Source organism: Cannabis sativa, chromosome 8 (assembly GCF_029168945.1).
Source record: "Cannabis sativa cultivar Pink pepper isolate KNU-18-1 chromosome 8, ASM2916894v1, whole genome shotgun sequence".
NCBI lineage: Eukaryota > Viridiplantae > Streptophyta > Magnoliopsida > Rosales > Cannabaceae > Cannabis > Cannabis sativa.
In genome coordinates, this window is record NC_083608.1 from 23,008,936 (window position 1) to 23,029,779 (window position 20,844).

The following is a 20,844-nucleotide window of genomic DNA, read 5'->3' on the forward strand; positions in this document are numbered from 1 at the left end:
GTTGAGAAACCAAGGCGTTTCCAAGATTATCTCCATGATGAAGGTAAAAGGGGCTGGCAGGATCTTCCAAAGGATTCTTGACAGTGGCGATTCGAAGACTTTGATTCACAGAGGTATCGCCAAGATCAACTATGGTTGCAGGAGTTCTGGTTTGATCTTCTTCTGTAGACATTGTGCGGAATCAATGAACAGAGAAAGGAAGATCACCGGAGACGGAGAAGGCAACAGCCGAGAGACGCAACAACACCGGAGGAGAAAACACGGGAGCTGGGAGGATCGGAAGGGAGGGCTTATCTCTCCTGCTCTGATACCATATTAAGAAATGAAGGAAAAGAGAATTTTCATTAAACAACAAGAGCAGGTGAGGCAAGCTTTTATAGAGAGCTTGGACCTCTGAACAAACAAACGGTATTAACGGATAAACCGTTACACCAGAAATACCCAACTGTCAGAACAGAAAAACCAAAATAACAATACAACTGTACCAAATAACAGAACAAAACTACCTAAGCTAACTGACCAAAAAGACTAACTAAACCAGTAAATAATCAGTAACTAAACCAGTAAATAATCAGTAAGTTTAATAAGTTATGATGCCAAACATGCACTATATTTTCAACACTTCATTCTCTCCAATAGTTTAAATAAGAAAACTGTAGTTGAAAACAATTAAATGCTAATTTTACCTCTCAATCTTGCTTTCTTTAACATGAGGATTCATATATGTTAATATTTCGTTCCTTACCTTTTCATTGTTGGCTATGCGCATTTCACAAAGTGTTTCATGAAAAATGCATGAGCTGATACGAATTGGGTACGTGTCCAGCCTCTCGGGCTATACATTAACATAAAAATTGTTTTTATCCTGTCTAACTAATCATCTACAATTTTCAATTAAGGTAATAAAAAGGAATAAATTAAGAAATTTGACCAAAAAAAAACCATGAATTGCGCGTTTCCTTTAAAAATATAGTTGATACATCATTCAATACTTGTGAGAGAAAGTGTATTAGGCAATTTTTAGGTACTACTTCGAAATAAGATAGCATACTTACACCTCTTTTAGTTTAATCATATATAAAATATAACAGGGTAATGAATTTATCTAAATAATAACCCCAGTTTATACACTTAGGGCTAGTTTGGAACGTCGTATTAGGTTGTATTGTATTATATTGAATTGGATTATATTATATATTTAAGTGTCTATAAAAGTTAATACCATATATAGTTTTATATAAAAATATTGCATAAAATAAAATTCAATATAATACAATACAACTTAATACGGCGTTCCAAACGAGCCCTTAATCTCTTTGTTTTTGATAGCAATACTTTTTTAATTTCACTTCTATTTGCAAATACGTGGCATCAGTTAAATTTCACTTTAAACATCAATTGATGCAACCATTACCTACACATATTTTTATTGGTCCAAATACTTTTAATTATTCAAATATTATAAATTTTATTTTAAATAATTTGAATTGAATGATGAAATTTAACCCATACTTGGTTTGCAAATAAAAGTGAAATCAAGAAGATATTACCAAAAAAAAATTATAAACTATATTACTTGGGTTATATTACTCTTGATGACGCAGCAAAAGACTTATATAAATTAAACCATTGCTGAAGCTCATTTGCCACGCAACAAAACAATATGGAAACTCCATTGTTAAACAGATCCATTGTGTCCCTCTTCTTTCTCTTCTTCATGATCATCTTCCAACCTTCTTTCTCAGCAGAGCAATGTAACCCTAAAGACAAGAGAGTTCTTCTCCGTATGAAGAGAGCCTTGAAGAACCCTTCCGTCCTTGATTCATGGGACCCAAGCACAGACTGTTGCAACGAATGGAATAGTGTCACATGCAACCACGAAACGCACCGTGTAAACTCCCTCACCATCTCAGGCGGTCTCCAAGGCCAAATCCCACGCCAGATAGGTGACCTCTCTTTCCTCGAAACCCTAGTCCTTCTCAAACATCGTAACTTGGGAGGTTCCATCCCACCAACCATATCTAGACTCAAAAGGCTCAGCTACTTAACCATCAGCTCCACCAACATCTCTGGACCAATACCGAACTTTCTTGGCCAGATGAGGAGACTTCGTTCCATCGATCTTTCTTACAACACCCTAACTGGACCAATCCCAAGCTCATTGGCTCTCATACCCAACCTCACATCCCTCCACCTCAACCGAAACAAGCTGACCGGGCCAATCCCAGCCTCTTTCGGGCAGTTTTCGGGAAGTGATTTTGACTTACACCTCTCTCATAATCAACTGACCGGTAGAATTCCGGCCTCATTGGGCAACAAGCTTGACTTCAACGACGTGAACCTATCACGGAACAGGCTCGAAGGAGATGCATCGTTTTTGTTCGGGCGAAGGAAAAGGATTCGCGCTCTTGACTTGTCGAGGAACATGTTGCAGTTCGAATTGTCCAAGGTTAGGTTTCCCAGGACCTTAACATGGCTGGACCTTAACCATAACAGGATCAATGGGACCCTTCCGGCTGGGTTGACAAAACTGAATTTTCAAATGTTGAATGTAAGTTATAATCGTCTGTGTGGGAGTATTCCGCTAGGTGGGGAGCTACAGAGGCTAGGGTACACCTCATATTTCCATAATAGCTGCTTGTGTGGTGCACCACTTGGAGGCTGCAAGTAATTATTAAGTGTAGTTAATTAGATGGTTTGATATATCTAATATTGTACTTAAGAGGCTGGGTACGTACGTACGTTAGTTTGGAGTTTGGAGAGTACTTGGTTTGAAATGTAAGGATTAAAATAAAAATCTTTTCTTTGCAAGTAATATATCATCACTACTACAATTTTTTCCCAACATTTTATAACTTTATTTTATACTATTTCCCAACGGTTCCTAAAACGGTTGGCTATGTGAGTGTCATAAAAATACGGAATTTTAAAAGATGGTTTATAACGGTTGGGAAAAATTATTTAAATGACAGTTTATAACTGTTGGGAAAAATCTTTTTAAATGACTGTTTATAAACTGTTGAGAAAAGTATTATGTAAATTAAAAAAAAAAATTATTTAAACTAAATGTTGTCTGAGTCAGTTTAAGCTTTTTCTAGTTGCCGTTTGGCATATGCAACTAGTAAAGATTTTAGTAGGCCCTCTATATGCATTTCTACCTCAAGTTGCATGGGAGAGTATAAGCTGATTGTGAATGCATGGATAATCAAACTAATATATAATTGGTATCATTACAAAAAATTTTACTTTTAGTTACAATAAAATTTATAACTAATTTAAATTATTATTCTTATATTATAACTAAAAACTCTGTTACAAATTTTAGTTACAAAAATTATAATTTATTATGAAAAATGTACTCTAAGTCACAATATATATTTGTCGTGACTAAAACTAAATCAGTTACAATTTATATTTAAATATTATATTTTTGTTACAAGTAACATTTTATTGTAACAAAAATCACATTTATATCATAAAACTTTATGTTGTAATTGCAAAATTGTTACTAACACTAATTTATTTTAATGAGAGAGGCAATATATAGTTCGAAACTCAACAAGTGGAACGGTTACATAACTAACAACAAAATAAAATAAATTATTATTATTTTATGTCTCCAATAATAAATTAAAATAAATAAAATAACAAATTCAAATGAAGAAAAAAAACTATATGTATAAAGAAATGTTTAATTTTGTTTTAAATTGTATATAGAAAAAAATTATACATAAGAATGGAATATACATTTGATTTATTAGGTTTTGAAATATATGTGTATTATATCATGTATTAGATTTTGGGATATTGGAGGCTAAACCACCTGAACTCTACGGTTTGTAATACTTAACCACAAAAATTGAATTTTTGGCGGCTAAACTACCTAAACCCTGGTTTTGTTTTGCTCTGCACACCTCCGTCCAAAAATCACAGTTAAGTGTCACGGTAGACTGTTCACGTGTACACACTTGTACACGTGAAAAATTTTAAGTGGTCCACGTAATATTAGTTTTAAAAAATAATTATAAATATTAAAAAAAATTAAAAAATCAGATTAAAAAAATTAATTTTTTTTTACTTTTTTTTCCGTTTTCTTTTTTTTTTCCTCTTTTTCTTTCTCTTTCTTCTTCTTCTGCCATTCTTCTTCCTATCGACATTACCAGTAATAGTGCTAGTACTGCTACCAGAAATCAGTATCTCAAACACCTTAACAAGCTTTCTCATAAAATCTCAAAACACATCCTTAAAAAGCCAACCTTTGACGATCCTAATTTCAATACACTACGGTCTCAAGCCCCTTCCCCTACTCCTCCGCCGCAGACCCAGACCCAAAATAATCTCCAACCCCAACAGCACCAACATCAACCTCCCGTCTACAACATCAATAAGAATGACTTCAGAGACGTGGTTCAGAAGCTCACTGGCTCCAGCCCACGAGCGATTCCCAGCGCCTACCTCCGCCTATTCATCAACCCAAGGCAACAAGCTCCAGACTCTAGCGGATACGTCCTCCGCCCTTAGCGCACCTCACCAATCGGCCCCCACCTACCCTGCTAAATGGCAGAAGAAGAAGAAGAAGAAGAAGAAAGAGAAAGAAAAAGAAAAAGAGAAAAAAAATAAGAAAAAAGAAAAAGGAAAAAAAAAGTAAAAAAAAATAAAATTTTTTAATATGATTTTATTTTTTTTAAAATATTTATAATTATTTTTTAAAACTTATATTACGTGGACTACTTAAAATTTGCCACGTGTACACACCGTAGCACTTAACTGTGATTTTTGGACGGATGTGTGCAAAGCAAAACGGAACCAGAGTTTAGGTAGTTTAGCCACCAAAATTCAGTTTTTGTGGTTAAGTGTTACAAACCGTAAAGTTCAGGTGGTTTAGCCGCTAATATCCCTTAGAGTAACTATTTTTTTACTTTAAAATTTTAATTGTATATAAAATTTTTAAATTTTTTTATAAATATGTGTGGATTGGATTGGTTTTTACATGTCAACTAACATCCAATCTGTACAATTCCAATCCAATCCAATCCGCACAAGTGCGAATATCCGCACTTTATTGGATTGAATTGGATCGTGTAGATTTAATTGAATCGACTATTTTATGAACACCCCTTCTAACTACTCTAACCAATATATCATTGGTACTTATTCATTTTTTTTATTATAATTTTTTTTAAAAGAGATTTTTTTATTATTATAATTATTTGTCAAAAATATTATCATTCTTCTCGTCACTTCTCTCTTTTTCTTCTCCCTCCCTCTCTCTCTTTAAAAGTTTTTAAAAGTTGCTCCTCAAATTAGGACCCAAAACTGTAACCAAAACTAAAAAAAAAATACACCAGAAATTGAAACTCAAAAATTCTCTAATATGGCAAAGTCAAAAAATAATACAAAAAAAGTTTTTGTACATCTCTCTCCTCTCAAATCATATCCACCAAAAAAACTTTTGCATTGTTCTTTGACTTGGCTATTAAAAAACTTTTGAGTCTCAACTTTTATTTTTCTTTTAAAAGAAAATATATATCAAAACTCTTAGTTTTAGTTACATTTTCTGGTCCTTTAATGAGTAACTTTTTAAGAGGGGGGGAGAAAAAGAGAGAAATGATGAGAAGAATGATAGTATTTTTGACAAATAATTATAATAAAAAAAAAATAATATTAAATATGGACATAAGATAAAACAATAACACATTAAAAAAAAACTCAACATAGTCACTTTTAATACCTTTACTGAAGCATTATCCAATACAAAATATAAAAATAAAACATTTATTGTGACGCATATTTTATATCATACTATATTATAACTCAAATTTAAATTACTTTTTATTATGCTACATACATATGATATTTACATCACAATTGAACATACCATTAAAATATATTTTTTATTCACATCACTTATTTACATCTCATACTCCAAGTATTAAATTGCTTTCTTAGTGCATCTGTACTTCAACTAGTCAAGGACACTTCATTGAGCTTCTTTAAATCGATTAACTTTACAAGCTAAACTGAACTTATTTATCGGTAATTAAATCTTTTGAGACGTGTAATAAATTGAGCATCTAATTTCCACTATCTGAGAGATAGATCATTTGAGTTTTTATCTCTTTCATTTCTCAAAGAGAAATTTACGGCACAAATACCTAAGTTTGAGTTAAATATGTTGTTTCGCACTTCTCTCCAACCCAACAACCCCAAACCTTTCAAGTTTCAACATCTCAGACGATGATGTTTTCCTTCACCTTTTAAAATCTCCATGTATCAAAAAATCTCTTGTTTGGGCAGCCCTGCTTTCACCCTAGGAGAAAAACCAATTTAAATTCCGACAACTAAAAATGGAAGTGAGCTCAGCGTGTGAATCTTTCCAAAATATGAAACAAATATTGTATACATTGATTGAACGAGACCACAAACCAAACTGGTGACCAATAATCATTGATCATATTTATTGTCCTTCCAATAGAAATGAGGGGCTCTTTCCTCCTAAAAACAGGAAGTCTTGTTATAAAACCACAAAATGAAGAAGATAAAAAATTCACACTACACCTTTTCTTTCTTTTCTTTTTTTTGTTTTTGTTCTTTTCTTTGTTATTCTCTAATAGGTGCTCTCAGATGTTAGAAGACCATTATACAAGGTTGGAGAAGAAATTATAGGTAAGAAGATTACCATGACAACAACTAATAATTATGCATATGCAGTCAGCTATATCATGCAATGACTGTCACAATGAAGACTCATCCTTCCATTGTAATCTATTCAGCCCGTCAACAATGGCTCTGCGAAACTCACCATTGTGGAGAAGGAAAGATGAGACATGGCCACCTGTGACCCATCTCACTTCTGAACCGGGCCAAGCCTTTTGAAGCTCTAGAACAGAGTGTTTTGGAATGTATCCATCATCCTGAAACATGATTGCAACAAAAGAGTAAAGTTGGAACTAGTATTTACTTTCAGCAATTGTTCTAAGAAGATTCTTTGCTTCTAGACATATTTTCATATTAAGATTCAATAAAAGAATGTATTATTCGAATTATTGTCACATGTAGGAAAACCCCAATTAAGCCAATGCCACAAGCTATGGAAATGTACCAATGTGAATTTCTAGATACTTACAGTCGCAGCAACAAATATTACAGCATTGGGATTTTTTGGTATTGGAAAGCGGGTGACATCTGTGTGAGACAAAACATTTCGCATTCGTTCTTTGACCTCCTCGAGAGTCATTGCAGCATGCTGTGCTGCAAGTTCCTCTCTCAGTGCTTCCCATGCAGTTGCATGCTTTAGTATTCCCTCACAGAATGCCACAACAGCAGAGTGTGGAGAGAGAAAAGGAAGGGTTGCAACAGGTGTAGGGTGCAGTGATCCAACCATTGCAGCATGAACTCCTCCTAGTGTTTATAAATATTAAATTTAACGCAAAAAAAAAATGTCCCTCTCTGGGGTGACCATCACAAGAATAGTTTCACAAGTTCGAAATAGTATCCGTTTACACCAACTTGATAAGCTTGACTTTTAATGGAGGTTAAGTTTTAAGGCCACAAATTTGATAGTAAAAAGCATGAAGTTATTTTGACTATAAAACATAACCATTAAGAAATGACAAAACCAAAAAACTCTTACCCATACTGAGTCCACAAACACCCATCTTGCCTATTCCTTCTTCTGAGTCTAACCAGTGTAAGAGACTGCGTGCTTCTCCAATGGTTGCACTTCCTAATAAAAGCAAGTCACTAACACACAAGAGTCTTGCACCACGCTGTAGTGAAGGACGCCTTTGTCCATAAAAGGGGCTGCAGTACATTTTTTACCTTCAATTAAACAAAGTAAATAAAGGTATATTTTTTTCAGTTCTAAAGAGGTTATGCAGAAGTGACTCAAGTAAGTTGTACCTCTCAAGTACCATAGTTGCAATATTTTCCTTCAACAATGGCCCTCCAAGACGTAACCTCCTTTCAAATGTATGATCTCCAGTTCCTACAAGTACAGTAGTTTCCAAAGGGTTCCGCTATTATGAAGCAAATTTAAAAGTTCTTCGCAATTTGCAAAGTCAAGTATGGCACAGCATTGAGCTTAGGCAAGAAAGACTACTTCGCAAAGAGTAAAACATAGACCTTTCACTAAAAATCACTTTGAAAATGGTTTAGTTTTCACTGGAGCCCAGTAAGTAGTCAGTAACCAACTAAACCGTAACAAATTGAAGACCATTCCCCAAGCAATAATGTAATCACAAAGATATTGCCAAAGGTTTGATTTTCATATTTTCTGTATACAAGAATTGACTAACAAAATAGTTGGAACGAGGAACCAAAGCACTAATCTCAGTTAAAATTCTCCAAGTTTTCACAACTATAAACTGAAAATAAGATACTATCATTAACACGTGAGCCAAAAATAATTAACAAGACAGCAGCACCAAATAATCTTATTCTAACCAATTATCAAATGTCATACTTAAGCGTGATTGCTTTACATTTATATTATCTGTGTTGAAGAACGAAACTAAAAAAAAAAAAGAATTGCTGTTTCAATTAAAAAAGAAAAGAGTTATACTAAAATACTGATCAATATAAATGAACATATTCCCTATCAAACCAACTGAACAGGACAAGTCACAAAACAAAAGAAGGCACTAATAACAAAATTATTATTTGGTTAAAACCTTTAGCTGTAAATAATCAGAAAGCAATCTCCTCTGGAAAAATGAACTTGAAAACCAATCTCATGTGTGCAAATATCTACCAATTAACAATCTTTCTTCAAATTCTTGTTTATACCCAGTAATCAAAACCTAAAAGTGGATACATTTTGACATAAGAAGCAAATGAACAACACAATGAGAAGAACGCAAATTCAGTGATTTTCCCCACAAGGCAATGATAATGTCAAGTATTTCCTAACAGGTTCTAACAAAAAAAAACCCAATCTATCATTCACGTATTATCATAACTATAACAAACTTACACGTCTCAATTTAACTCCATTAAAAAAATAAAACTATCTTCAGCATGATGACTAAGTGAATCAAGAAAAGAAGAAAAGTCCCCTCAATTCTTAAACAGTTTGGAGTTATGGAAGGGAGTGAAAAAAAAAATACCATGTTGATACCTGCAAGGTGAACGACACAGGCCATCCTGTGAGATGGAACTCCTTTTGGGGTGAGAAAAGCAACTCTTGCATTGTGACACTCAGGAGGCAATGCACTAAGAAGTTGCTCATCGCATGAAGTCCTAAAGACCCCTTCTCTTAAACAAGCCGTCCTGCTTTCCCAGACTGTTTTCCAAATGGGTTGAATGGAAGTGGGAGGCCAATTCTGGCCAGCCATGTCTGGAAACAACTGCGTAATCATCCTCTCCAGCAGCTCAAGCTTTGAACCACCCCACCCTCCAGAGAAAAATGGTGGGCTTATCTTTGATCTGTGCATCAATGCACCATAAACATGGTCCACCACATAATGGAGCAATCCCAGATTAACTGTAACCATTCTAACGACAAATCCAGAAATCTATAAACGAAAATTTCTGAAAATGGGGAACATAAAAAAAATAAAAAAAAAAAAAAAAAAAAAAAGGGTTTTGAAAGAACCCCAGAAGCTACAAATATATTATTAATCCCAATCCACCTTCGGAACCTTAAATTCTTACAAATAGATAATGGTCTATTACCGAATTTTGGAGGAAAAAAGATTTTTATAATATTTTTGCATAAAATAAGTGTAGTCCTGTATATGTTTAGATCTGAAATATCCCTACTGTTGTCGAAACAATAGAAAGAAACAGAAGAGGAAAAGAATTATATACATAAAAAGAATAAGTAAAAATAACTAGATTTGAAAGAGTGTGAAGATAAAATGAGTAGTCAGAGACACAGAGGATTAAGAGGAAGGAGATATCGAGGTGTCGATCAAAATAATATTTGTTATATGAAAGAAGAAAGAGGATGAAGAGAAGAGGTAAATAGAGATATTAAATTAATTTAAATAAATAAATAAAAACAAAATATTGGAGACAAGGTGGCTAGGTGCCAATCAACAAGAAGGATATACCTGCGATGGACTGGGCCCTCTTAGCATTTCTCCCATGATATCTATCCCTTAGGAGAAGTAGGGGTGTTCATCCGATCCAATCCGCACTTTTTTGGTCAAACAACCTCCAATCCGCATTAAGTGTGGATTTCATATTTTGGATCCAATCCGATCCGCATAAGAGTTTAAATCCAATCCAATCCAATCCGCAATAGTGCAGATTAGATCGGTTATTTTGGATCGATTATTTTTTTAATAATAAATTATTTAATATTTCATAGAAAAAAAATTAAAAAAAAAAAAATTATTGTTTCTTAATCTCCAATAATAATCTATTTCCATCTCTATTTATATATAAATTAAACCAATATACATATATATCAATATATATTTACTTATCTTTAGATTTACACTAAAATATATATGTATCTAATTACTAAAATAAATAAGCTAGTATATATATATTTAAACTTTATGTGCATGTGTCTATGTGAATAAGAATTATTTTTCTTGTATTTTTATTACAAAATAAATAAAATGCACCAACTCAATATATTACTAAAAAAGATTAAGAAATGAGAAGTTTGTGTCTTTTTTTAATTAATATATATTACATATTATAATTTTTTAGAAATATATATAATTAAGTGTGGATTGGATTGGATTGGTTACTTTTTGAGGTCAAACAACATCCAATCCGCACAAGTGCGGATTTTAGATTTTTCAATCCAATCCAATCCGCACAAGTGCGGATATCCGCATTTTGCGGGTTGGATTGGATTGGATTGCGCGGATTGGATTGGATCGGATACTTTGTGAACACCCCTAAGAAGTAGTGGTGTTCACAAAATTAGGGGTGCTCGTAACCGCTTAAACCGTCCACACCGCACTCCAACAAAAAATACGGTTTGAAATTTTTTATCGTGCAGTCGCAGTTTGAATTTTTCTTAAACCGTGCAGTGCGGTACGGTTTGCAGTTTACGATTTTGAATTGTTAATATGCAGGTTCAAACTGCACCACACCGCATATTATAAAAATACCAATTTTTATATTTATTTAGGTCCAATATGTGAAGGCCCAATCCAAGCCTACTATTATTGTATTGTTAAAACTTGAAACTTTTTTTTATATTTATTTTCAAGCCTTATGATATTTTTGACAAGTATTACTCAAGCTTTGTTGTATTTGTCATAATTTAATTATTTAGTGATAGTCCAAACTGTAGAAACCAACAGCACCGCACTGCACCGTACTATTTTTTGCAGTACGGTTTTTACGGTTTTTTAGTTTCACGGTGCAAGTGAAATTTAGGAAATTGAAAAAATCGCATGTGCAGGTTGGTTTAAAAATATAATAAAAAATTGCACTACCCGTACCGAAAAAACCCCTACACAAAATAGCTAAACTAATCAAATTCACAAAGTAAGGATATTCACATTTGTCTGGATTGAATTAGATTGGAAAATTTAAAATCTGTACTTGTACGGATTAGATGTTGGTTAACATGTAAAAGTAAGTGATCCAATCCAATCCACACATATTTATAAAAAAAAATAAAAAATTATATATACAATTAATATTTTAATGTAAAGAAAATATTAATTTAAAAGTCTAATACATATAATACAATTATATTTAATTCAAAACTCTATAGATGAAATGTATATTCTATTCTTATATATAATTTTTTTCTACATACAATATAAAACAAAATCAAACATTTATTTATACATACAATTTTTTTTTCCTTTAAATTTATTATTTATTATTTGTTATTTTTATTTATTTTAATTTGTTGTTGAAGACATAAAATAATAATAATTTGTTTTATTTTGTTGCTAGTTATGTGAAAAAAAAATATATATATTTTTTTCATAAATATTAAATAATTTAATATTAAAAAATAACCAAACAAAAATAACTTATACAATCTGTACTTTGACGGATTGAATTGGATTAAATTTGAGCTATTGTGTGGATTAAATTAGATCCAAAACATGAAATTCGTACTTAGTGAAAATAAAATGCACTATAAGAAAAATAGCACAGATTAGATTGGATGAACACCCTTAATGAAATTGGTGGAAATTAAAGATTTTGAAACAATATTTAAAAAAATTTGGCATGTCTCTATTTGCCTGTTTTTTATGGTATTTTTATCTCTTTGAAACATTTTTATGATATTGAGTTTATCATATTTTTGTAACAATTATTTAGAAAGTCCATATTTTATATTTGGGCACCTCCCTATGAAAAATATTTTTCCCTTTCCTTAACTTATTTTATATTAATTATATTTTTATTAATTAAAAATAAAAAAGACAAATATATCATTCAAAAATATATAAATAAAAAATAATTTTATGTTCTAACAATAATAATTTAGTCAAATTAAGTCAAATTGATTACCTTTTTTGATTATGTAAACAAAATAAAATAATTCTGATTTTCTTCCCGGTCAGTTTAGTAAACAATAAAATAAAATATCGTTTCTGATTATTTTATATTTTAACTCAATTCATTTCTGATTATTCTGATTCTAATTACAGACGTGACATAAAAGTGTAAACTTTAATAAAATCCCAAAAAAAAAAAAACAACAACAATATTATTATTATGTAATAAAAAGTGTAAACTTTAATATATATGAAATATAAAGATAGAAGATATGAGGGTATATTCATAATGGCAATTGACTATGCCTAGCCTTGAGGACACAAACCAAGGAGTGAGCCCTAGGTAGGGTCAGGCCAGGTCCCTCAGACATGTCAACAATTCCATCTGTTTTCAAATCAAAGCATTGAATTATTGAAGCCAAACTTGTATGAACAACTTGCAATCCAAGAGTAGTTCCAGGGCACCCTCTTCTTCCACTCCCAAATGGCAAAAGTTGAAAATGTTGTCCCCTTACATCCATATTCTTAGCATTATTACTTATTTCATTCTTGTCATCACTGTAAAATCTTTCAGGCTTGAACTCAAATGGGCTTTCCCAGTGATTTGGGTCCCTGCTAATGGCCCAAACATTGATCAGCAGTCGAGTTTTTTCTTTAATCTCATAATCATCAATACTGCATGTTTCAGAAGCTTCTCTGATTAATATTGGGCCAGGTGGGTGAAGTCTTAGTGTTTCTTTAATTATAGCTTGAATGTAAGGAAGGTTGGCAACGTCTGATTCTTCTACTAGTCTTGTTTTTCCAACAGCATTATCGATTTCTTCCATTGCTTTCTTCATCATTTTTGGGTTGTTTATTAGCTCAGCAAGTGCCCACTCCATGGTAATGGAAGACGTGTTTGTTCCCGCTACAAATACATCCTGATCATAAAATAAATAATAAAAATATATTAATTTCTCATCGTTGTATTCATATTATATATTTTCGTGTTCAGCTGTTGTTTTCATCTACATCCGTTTACAAAGAATACAAATATATTATATTTAAAATTATGTCTTAGTTATATGAGTGTGTCACGATTATTTGAGTACAATATTCATAAAAAAAAATATATTTGAATTAAATTTTATTTAAAGGTAAATTTAGTTAATGTATAAAAAAAAGGTAGATTCTATATTGAGGGCAATAAATGCCCAATATGTGGTAATGATGAAGAATCCACCGAGCATTTGTTCCTCCATTGCAACCTGGCTTTCTATTTATGGCGTTCTTCTCCCTGGGGTATTTTCCCCGTTTCAGGAACAGGAATTCGCATGCGGGACTGGGTGAAATTTTTGTGGAATCTAAAAAGTAGGAATGTAAATACTGATGAGGTTTTCCTCTATGCCTCTATTGTTGTTGACACGATTTGACGTGTCCGGAATGACAAGGTACACAATAACAGAATGGATAATGTGAAACAATGTATTGATTTTATTTCTCACTCTTATGCACCATTATCCCTATATCATCCCCAACCCCCATTGTTGTTTGGAACCCTCCCCCTCCAGACTGGATCAAAATTAATTGCGACGTTAGGGTTGGCGGGGAGCATATGTGCATAGCAGTGGTTGTTAGGGATCACCTAAGCAGGTTAATTTGGGTGTTTACGACCAAAATGGACTTCTCTGATGCCCTGTGTGGAGAAGCTGCTGCAGTTTGCTTGGCGCTTGAGGTCGCTAAGGAGAAAGGTCACCATTTTATCTTGGTGGAAAGCGATTCAAAGATAGTGATCAACACTCTCAACGGCTTGGATCCCCGATGGGAAATTGAAAACTACTCTTTATTATTTAAAAAGTATCGCTGCTTCCTTTGCTTCTTGTTTATTTTGTTATTCGGCTAGATCTTGTAACTTTATGGCCCATAATGTGGCCAATTGGGCTTTTACCCATAACTTATATGGTTGTATTGCCATTTCTACTATTCTTAAGAACATTTGTTGTAATGACCGTGAGGTCTAATGTCTTATAAATGAACGGTTCTTTTCAAAAAAAAAAAAAAAAGAATTATTCTTCAACTTCTCCCATGATTAATTGTGTGTTAAGTTAAAATATAACACCGCATTCTAATTAGTGTTAATACCATTTTACATCTGTATTTTATAAATAATTACCATTCAATTTTTTTACTTTGTTAAATAATAAATTTGATCTTGTATTTTTGAAATAATTCAAAATAGTACAATGAGTTTAACAGCACAAACTATGCAAAAAAAATATAACTAGTATGATTATAATACATTAAGTTCATGTTATTATTAAGGTTTTTTTAATATATTAATTTATTAGATTATTATTAAGTTTTATTTTAACGAAAATCAACTTAAGATATTACTTTGTATTATTTTGAAAAATACAGATATCATTATTTAACAAAATAATAAGAAATTTAATCAATTACTTTTGCAAAAATACAATGTCAAAAATATACTTACCCTTATAATAATATTGTATAAATGTGTGTTAAACTATATAAGAAGTTTTTAAAAAAATTAAATTAGATAATTATTATCTAAGTAAAATATATTTGAGATCATCAACACTATATATTTTAAATGTCATAGTATTTTCCAACAAACAATTTTTTCTACTTTATTTTTCAAAATAAATAAATTTAGCTTTTTTAATTTTACTTTAAACTCTTATATAACATTATGCATTTTCTTTAAAATACATAATCGAAATTTCTTTTTTTTTTTGTTTTATATCTTTATATATTAAAAGTGTCTATCTAACGACATTTCTTGGTTTAACAGAATATACTTAAAAATAAAAGAATATTCTGTTAAATTTAACGATTAAGTTTGATCTCCCGTTAACAAATAAACCCAATAATTAAACCTAAAAAATTAAACAATCTTTTAAATATTAATAATCTCTTTTTAAATTAAAAAAAAAATCATCTTAGCCACATATCTCTCTAACAAACCTATCTTGGGAGAATATTAATAATTTTATTTATTTATTTTTTAAAAAAGAAAAATCTTTATATATTAAAGTTAACCTCACGTTATCTAATGTTTTCTCTGGATAAGCATAGGAAGCAGAAATACCACTTCTGTCTTTGTGTGATTGCAGATATACTACTTCTGTCATTGACCCACTTTTTAGCTTTATAAATGGAGATGTTCATATAATATTAACACTTTACAGAATATTTATAGATATAAACTTACATAACAATGCTATGTTAAAAAAAGAACTAAATAGAATAATCTACTAGACCAATAATAAATTTATTTACAATTTTATAATTACACTAATATTATTTTTAATACATTATTAAATAATATTTCAAATATAAATATTTAATTTTTTCAAACAAAAAAATTGTAATCTTTAAAAATAAAATACATTCAAAATCTTAAAAAGAGCAAAATCTTAAATGAAACTAGCAATACGTGGCTCGGCACGTACATTCACCTAGTATATATATATAAATATATATATGGGTATGCTTTTAATGGGTATTACCCATGTATGACTATTTTATTCTTGACCATTGAATCAAATATCTAATGGTTGATATTTATAATCATTAATTAAATATTAAAAAATTAATATTTCTTCTTTTTCCACTTCTTTGATTTTGTTATTCTCTATATTCCTAAAATAGATAAAACTATTAATAGAAATAAAAAATTTATAAATGGAATTGTTATTTAAAAAATAAAACACACTAAAAAACTAACAAACTATTTTTTTTAATAAAAATCATTTTAAAGATTAAAAAGAAAAAAAGTGTATATTTATCTTTTTATAAAATTTCTTCAAACTAGAATTCTAAATTGCATTACTGAGAACAAAAAGCTTTAAGCTATAATACATATAAAATGTATAAGATTTTTCCTAAACCTAAAATCTTTAATTTCATAATAATTAACAATTATTTATATGTTTTTTTTTTAAAAAAAAATACTTGAGCTTACCAAAATCTATAAGAACAAAACCAATGAAGAAAATTTTAACAAAAAAAAAATAAATGAACGAAGAAAAAAGTGTCATAAACATTATTGAATAATGACAATTGTCAACACAAGAATTTCAGCACAAAAAATTATACTTGACCCCTAGACAAGATTATCATCTTCCAATCCTAAAAATATAAATAATGAACAACACCTCATTAGTTATTCTAGGAGATTGAAGCATGGTAATGTCAAAAAAATCATTGGATGATAATAATATTTCTCTAACAATGATACCCTAAGTAAGAACTAAGAAGTATTGTAGCGTTTTATTTTTAAGAGTATGAATAATATTAAGACAACTGGATTCTACAATCAAGCTCTTATTCTCCTAATAAAAAAAACACATTAATATACATGTAAATGATTTTTAGTTTTACAATAATAAATTATTAATAAACTCACAATTTAATAAAATAATAAATAAGTAGTAATTTTAATTAATTTTTAAAAATAATTTATAATTTTTTTTTTCAAACTATTGGCTGTAATTATTATTTCCAATTTTATAAAAAATAAATATAATTTTTTTAAAAAAAATAATTGTTAGAAACTTGCCATAAAAGGTTATTAGATTGTTACCTTATTAATTTTTTTTAGTTTCCATCAATGGGTATTACCCATTAAAAAGTGTTATTTCATTCATTTTAAATATAGGAAAATTACCTCATATATACTATTTTTTTAATTTTTTTTTTCAAATTTACGGTTTAGGTTTCTAAAGTAGTTGCAGCGCTAGTTGTAATAGGGGTTTCTATACGATTTTTTGTTGCGATTTAGATTGCAGGGCTAGTTGGAATAGGGTTTTCTATATAGAATTTTGTAAAAATGCAAAAAAAAAAAAAAAAAAAAAAATAAAAGTGTAAAAATAAAAAAGACCCTTAAATATATAATGCATAAAAAAAAGTTAAAACCTAAAATAATTAATAAAATATTCTCTTAAAGTAATTAATAGTATTCTATATATACACAACATAAATAGTAAAATTTTAAAAAATATTTTATAAGAAATTTAGAGCATTTAATATATATATATAGTGTTTTTAATTAATTTTGTTTTCCAAATATTTTAAAGAATTTTATTTTACATCACAATAATTAATAACACACACCAATAATAGAGATTTTCCTATTTGGAGAGAGATATTTTGTTGGTTTTTATAGTACACATCCATAATATATTTATTTCTTTTTGTTCTGTCCACATATATTATCAACCCTATAATTGAAAGCATAATTTGATTGTTTTCTTTATCACGTCACGTGATAATCATTTTCAAAAATGAAAAGAGATAATATTATTGAAACATATAACATACCAGGAAGAAAGATTTAATGTTCTCTTGGGTTAATTTGACATCTGAGCCCTCATCATCGGAAATTTTAAGTAAAATATCAAGGAAATCCGTTGGAACATGATAATGATGATGATCACCTCGGCTAGTCTTATTATGTGCTCGATGCTCTTTGATGATTTTCTCCACCATGTTGTCAAACTTGTCATGGATGACCTTACTTCTTTTTCGAAGTCCCTGCAAGTCTAAATTCTTACAGAACCAAATAAAATCAGAAACGTTAAAAGTTCCAACAATCTCAGCTGAGTCATTTACCACCTCATTGATCTCATCAGCTTCGTTATCATCATCAGCACACCTCTTGCTCATAATCATTCTCGATATAACATTGTTGGTAAGCTTTTTGAGCTCGTTTCCAATATCAACTGACTCATTTGACTCAGCCCTTTTGAGGAGTGATACTAAGAATCTCCTCCTCTCATCATTCCTAATAGGAAGAAGAAGATTAAGAGTTTGGCTGCCCAGAAGCTGAGACATGCAAACTTTCTTCAAGAACTTCCAGTAAGGACCGTACGGGGCAAAGGTTAAGTCATCTGAGGGATAAGAAATGTGTTTGAGGATACTCGGCGGGGGGCGACTCGAGAAGGAGGCCTCATGAGTTCTGAGGAATTCTTTGGCCATTTCTGGCGAGGAAGCAACAACGGTAGGGATTGAGCCAAGATAGATATGCATTAAGGGTCCATAACGGTTTGAAAGCTTATAGAGAGATTGGTGTGGTAATGGACCAAGGTGGTGAAGGTGCCCAATGATTGGGAGTGAAGAAGGGCTCGGTGGGAATCTACTATTCTTGGTTCGACGTTTCGAGAATATGTTTCGAACCAATATGGTGGACACTAACCAAAGCAGGAACAGCATGATGTAGTTTTTGAGATCTTCCATGGCTGATTTTCTTGGGGAGTAACAAGATGGTGCAAAAGATGGTACTTGTGTAAAACAAGAGAAACTAATTACTTCACACTATATATTTTCTTGCACACTTATATTTTGTATATTATTTGAAGTTCCCACCTCCTCAATATATAGACGGCCGGTAGGTATGGAGGTAGCATGACCAATACTATTCTATCTTTTGAAAAAGAGAATTGCTAAAATACTATTCAATTTTTTAGAAAAGAGAATTGCTAAAAAGTACCACTACGAGTAATATAAAACTATTAGAGCATTTTTAGGTATGTCAAAAAAAAATTATTTAGTCGAATCATATTGGAGCTCCAATCCAACAAATTATTTCTGATGCGAAACATTAGCAATGATAGTATTCTTTAAGGAAGTTAAAAAATTTCACATTATTCAAAAATATAATATTTTATTTTATCTCTCTTCCAATCATTTTTTTGGCACTCTTACTTTGCAAAACACTCGGATAGTCACTACAAAAAATCATACTTTTAGTCACAACAAAACTTATGACTAAAAGTAAAATAGTTGTGACTGATTATAAATTATCATTCCTTTGTTGTGACTAAAATGTCTGTGGCTAAAAATATTAGTCACAAAAACTAAAATTTATTGTAACTAAAAGTGACAACTTGTATTTATTAAATATTATATTTTCATCATAACTAATTTTTTGTTGTGACTAAAAGTCACATTGAGTCAGTCTCTTAGTAAATTCTTAGTGAGTATATAAAAAAAATATATGAAAAATTCAATTTCCAAGTGTCAATTAATAAAACTATTATATATATTCATTTTAAAAAAAAAATTATTGTATGTATAAACTTTATTATTATTATTATTATTAAATCACTATATATATTCTAATTTTTAATAATAGTAATTTTTTAACTTTAATTTTTTATTAAAAAAATGGATAACATCAATTTTACTATATAGTATCCATGCAAATTTTCATAATAACATCCATGACTAATACATAAAAGGGTGTTCACGACGTCTTAAAACTGTTTTTTAAAATTGTCGCTAAAAATATAAAGCGAGTGTTTAAAACCATAGGGAAAAATAAAGTATTCTCGATGGTTTTAAACTGTCAAGAGGTATAAGCGATAATTTTTAAACGTGCCTTAAAAAATCTCGTATTTTTTTAAATGGGAATTGCCAACGGTTTAAAACCTTCAGACAATGTATAGGCAATAGCTTAAAATCGTCGCCTATATATTGGTCGGCGATTTTAAATCGTCGGCAATGCCTATATTTAAATTTAACGCGTTTCATATCTAACATTTTATTTTCTTGCGCATCTTAAACTTCAAAATTTCATCTCCCGCTTCTTAAGATATAAATTCTCCCAAAAAAATCAGATCTCATTTTTTCAAAATCATTTGTAAATTTCGTTTCATTTCCTAGCTCTCTCTTTCTCTCCTTTGCAGACACGAGCTGCGCCATCCCTCTCCTCCACTCTCTCTCGCTTCATCCCTCTCCTCCGCTCTCTCGTGAAAGCACAACATTCTCTTATCTATTGTTTAAATTTCTTTTACCATGATTTGGTTTGTTGATCTTGATCTATGTGTGTGTTAAAAAAATCAAAAGCTTGCAATTTGAAGATTGTAAAAGAAAATTTCAAGGAGGATGAAGACGAGTCAAGAGACGGTGGAGGAGGATGAAGCTTGTAAAGGTTTTGGAGCAGCTACGGTATATGCGAGAAATTGTTTCGAGAATGATGAAACGATATATTTTTTTTGGACAATCCACTATAGCAATAGTTTAAAGCTATTAACTATACTATAGGTCACGATTTAAACTGTCAGCTATAGTATAGCTAATGGTTTTAAATATAGCCGACAGTTTTAAACTGTGGCCTATAGTATTATTGACTATAGTCGATAGTTTTAAATTGTTGGGTTCCCTAATATTTTTCAACTGTCGCCTATTCAGGCTATTCTACCCAGTATTGTAACGTTCGTATAGACATCCTCTAAAATTTTACCATTCGAGATGCTTTTATACTCTAATTTAATTACATATTTTAATTTAGTTATTAGGAATTATAAAATATTACTAACTATTTCATTTAGTGCTACCTATTAGGCACTACTTGCACTTAATAGCAACACTCAATAAAGAACATAAATTTCAACAAAGAATAATTAAA

The 20,844-nt window shown here is 30.6% G+C and overlaps 3 protein-coding genes across 3 annotated transcripts; 1 reads left to right on the plus strand and 2 right to left on the minus strand.

The window, feature by feature from the left end:
• The first annotated feature begins 1,069 nt into the window (after positions 1-1,069).
• LOC115700758 (polygalacturonase inhibitor-like) lies at positions 1,070-2,811 on the plus strand. Its single transcript, XM_061102592.1, has 2 exons — positions 1,070-1,152; positions 1,330-2,811. Exon 2 carries the CDS (start codon positions 1,664-1,666, stop codon positions 2,669-2,671), a length of 1,008 nt encoding a protein of 335 aa, XP_060958575.1. The 5' UTR covers positions 1,070-1,152; positions 1,330-1,663; the 3' UTR covers positions 2,672-2,811.
• Positions 2,812-6,408: 3,597 nt separating this feature from the next.
• On the minus strand, positions 6,409-10,025 carry LOC115700710 (uncharacterized). The gene is made up of 5 exons (XM_030628339.2): positions 9,119-10,025; positions 7,903-7,987; positions 7,634-7,803; positions 7,127-7,401; positions 6,409-6,914 (listed from the first exon to the last, which is right to left on the minus strand). Exons 1-5 carry the CDS (start codon positions 9,492-9,494, stop codon positions 6,735-6,737), a joined length of 1,086 nt encoding a protein of 361 aa, XP_030484199.2. The 5' UTR covers positions 9,495-10,025; the 3' UTR covers positions 6,409-6,734.
• A 2,631-nt stretch (positions 10,026-12,656) lies between these two features.
• Positions 12,657-18,899, minus strand: LOC115709079 (cytochrome P450 93A3-like). Its single transcript, XM_061102591.1, has 2 exons — positions 17,757-18,899; positions 12,657-13,351 (listed from the first exon to the last, which is right to left on the minus strand). Exons 1-2 carry the CDS (start codon positions 18,669-18,671, stop codon positions 12,716-12,718), a joined length of 1,551 nt encoding a protein of 516 aa, XP_060958574.1. The 5' UTR covers positions 18,672-18,899; the 3' UTR covers positions 12,657-12,715.
• Between the last annotated feature and the right edge of the window lie 1,945 nt (positions 18,900-20,844).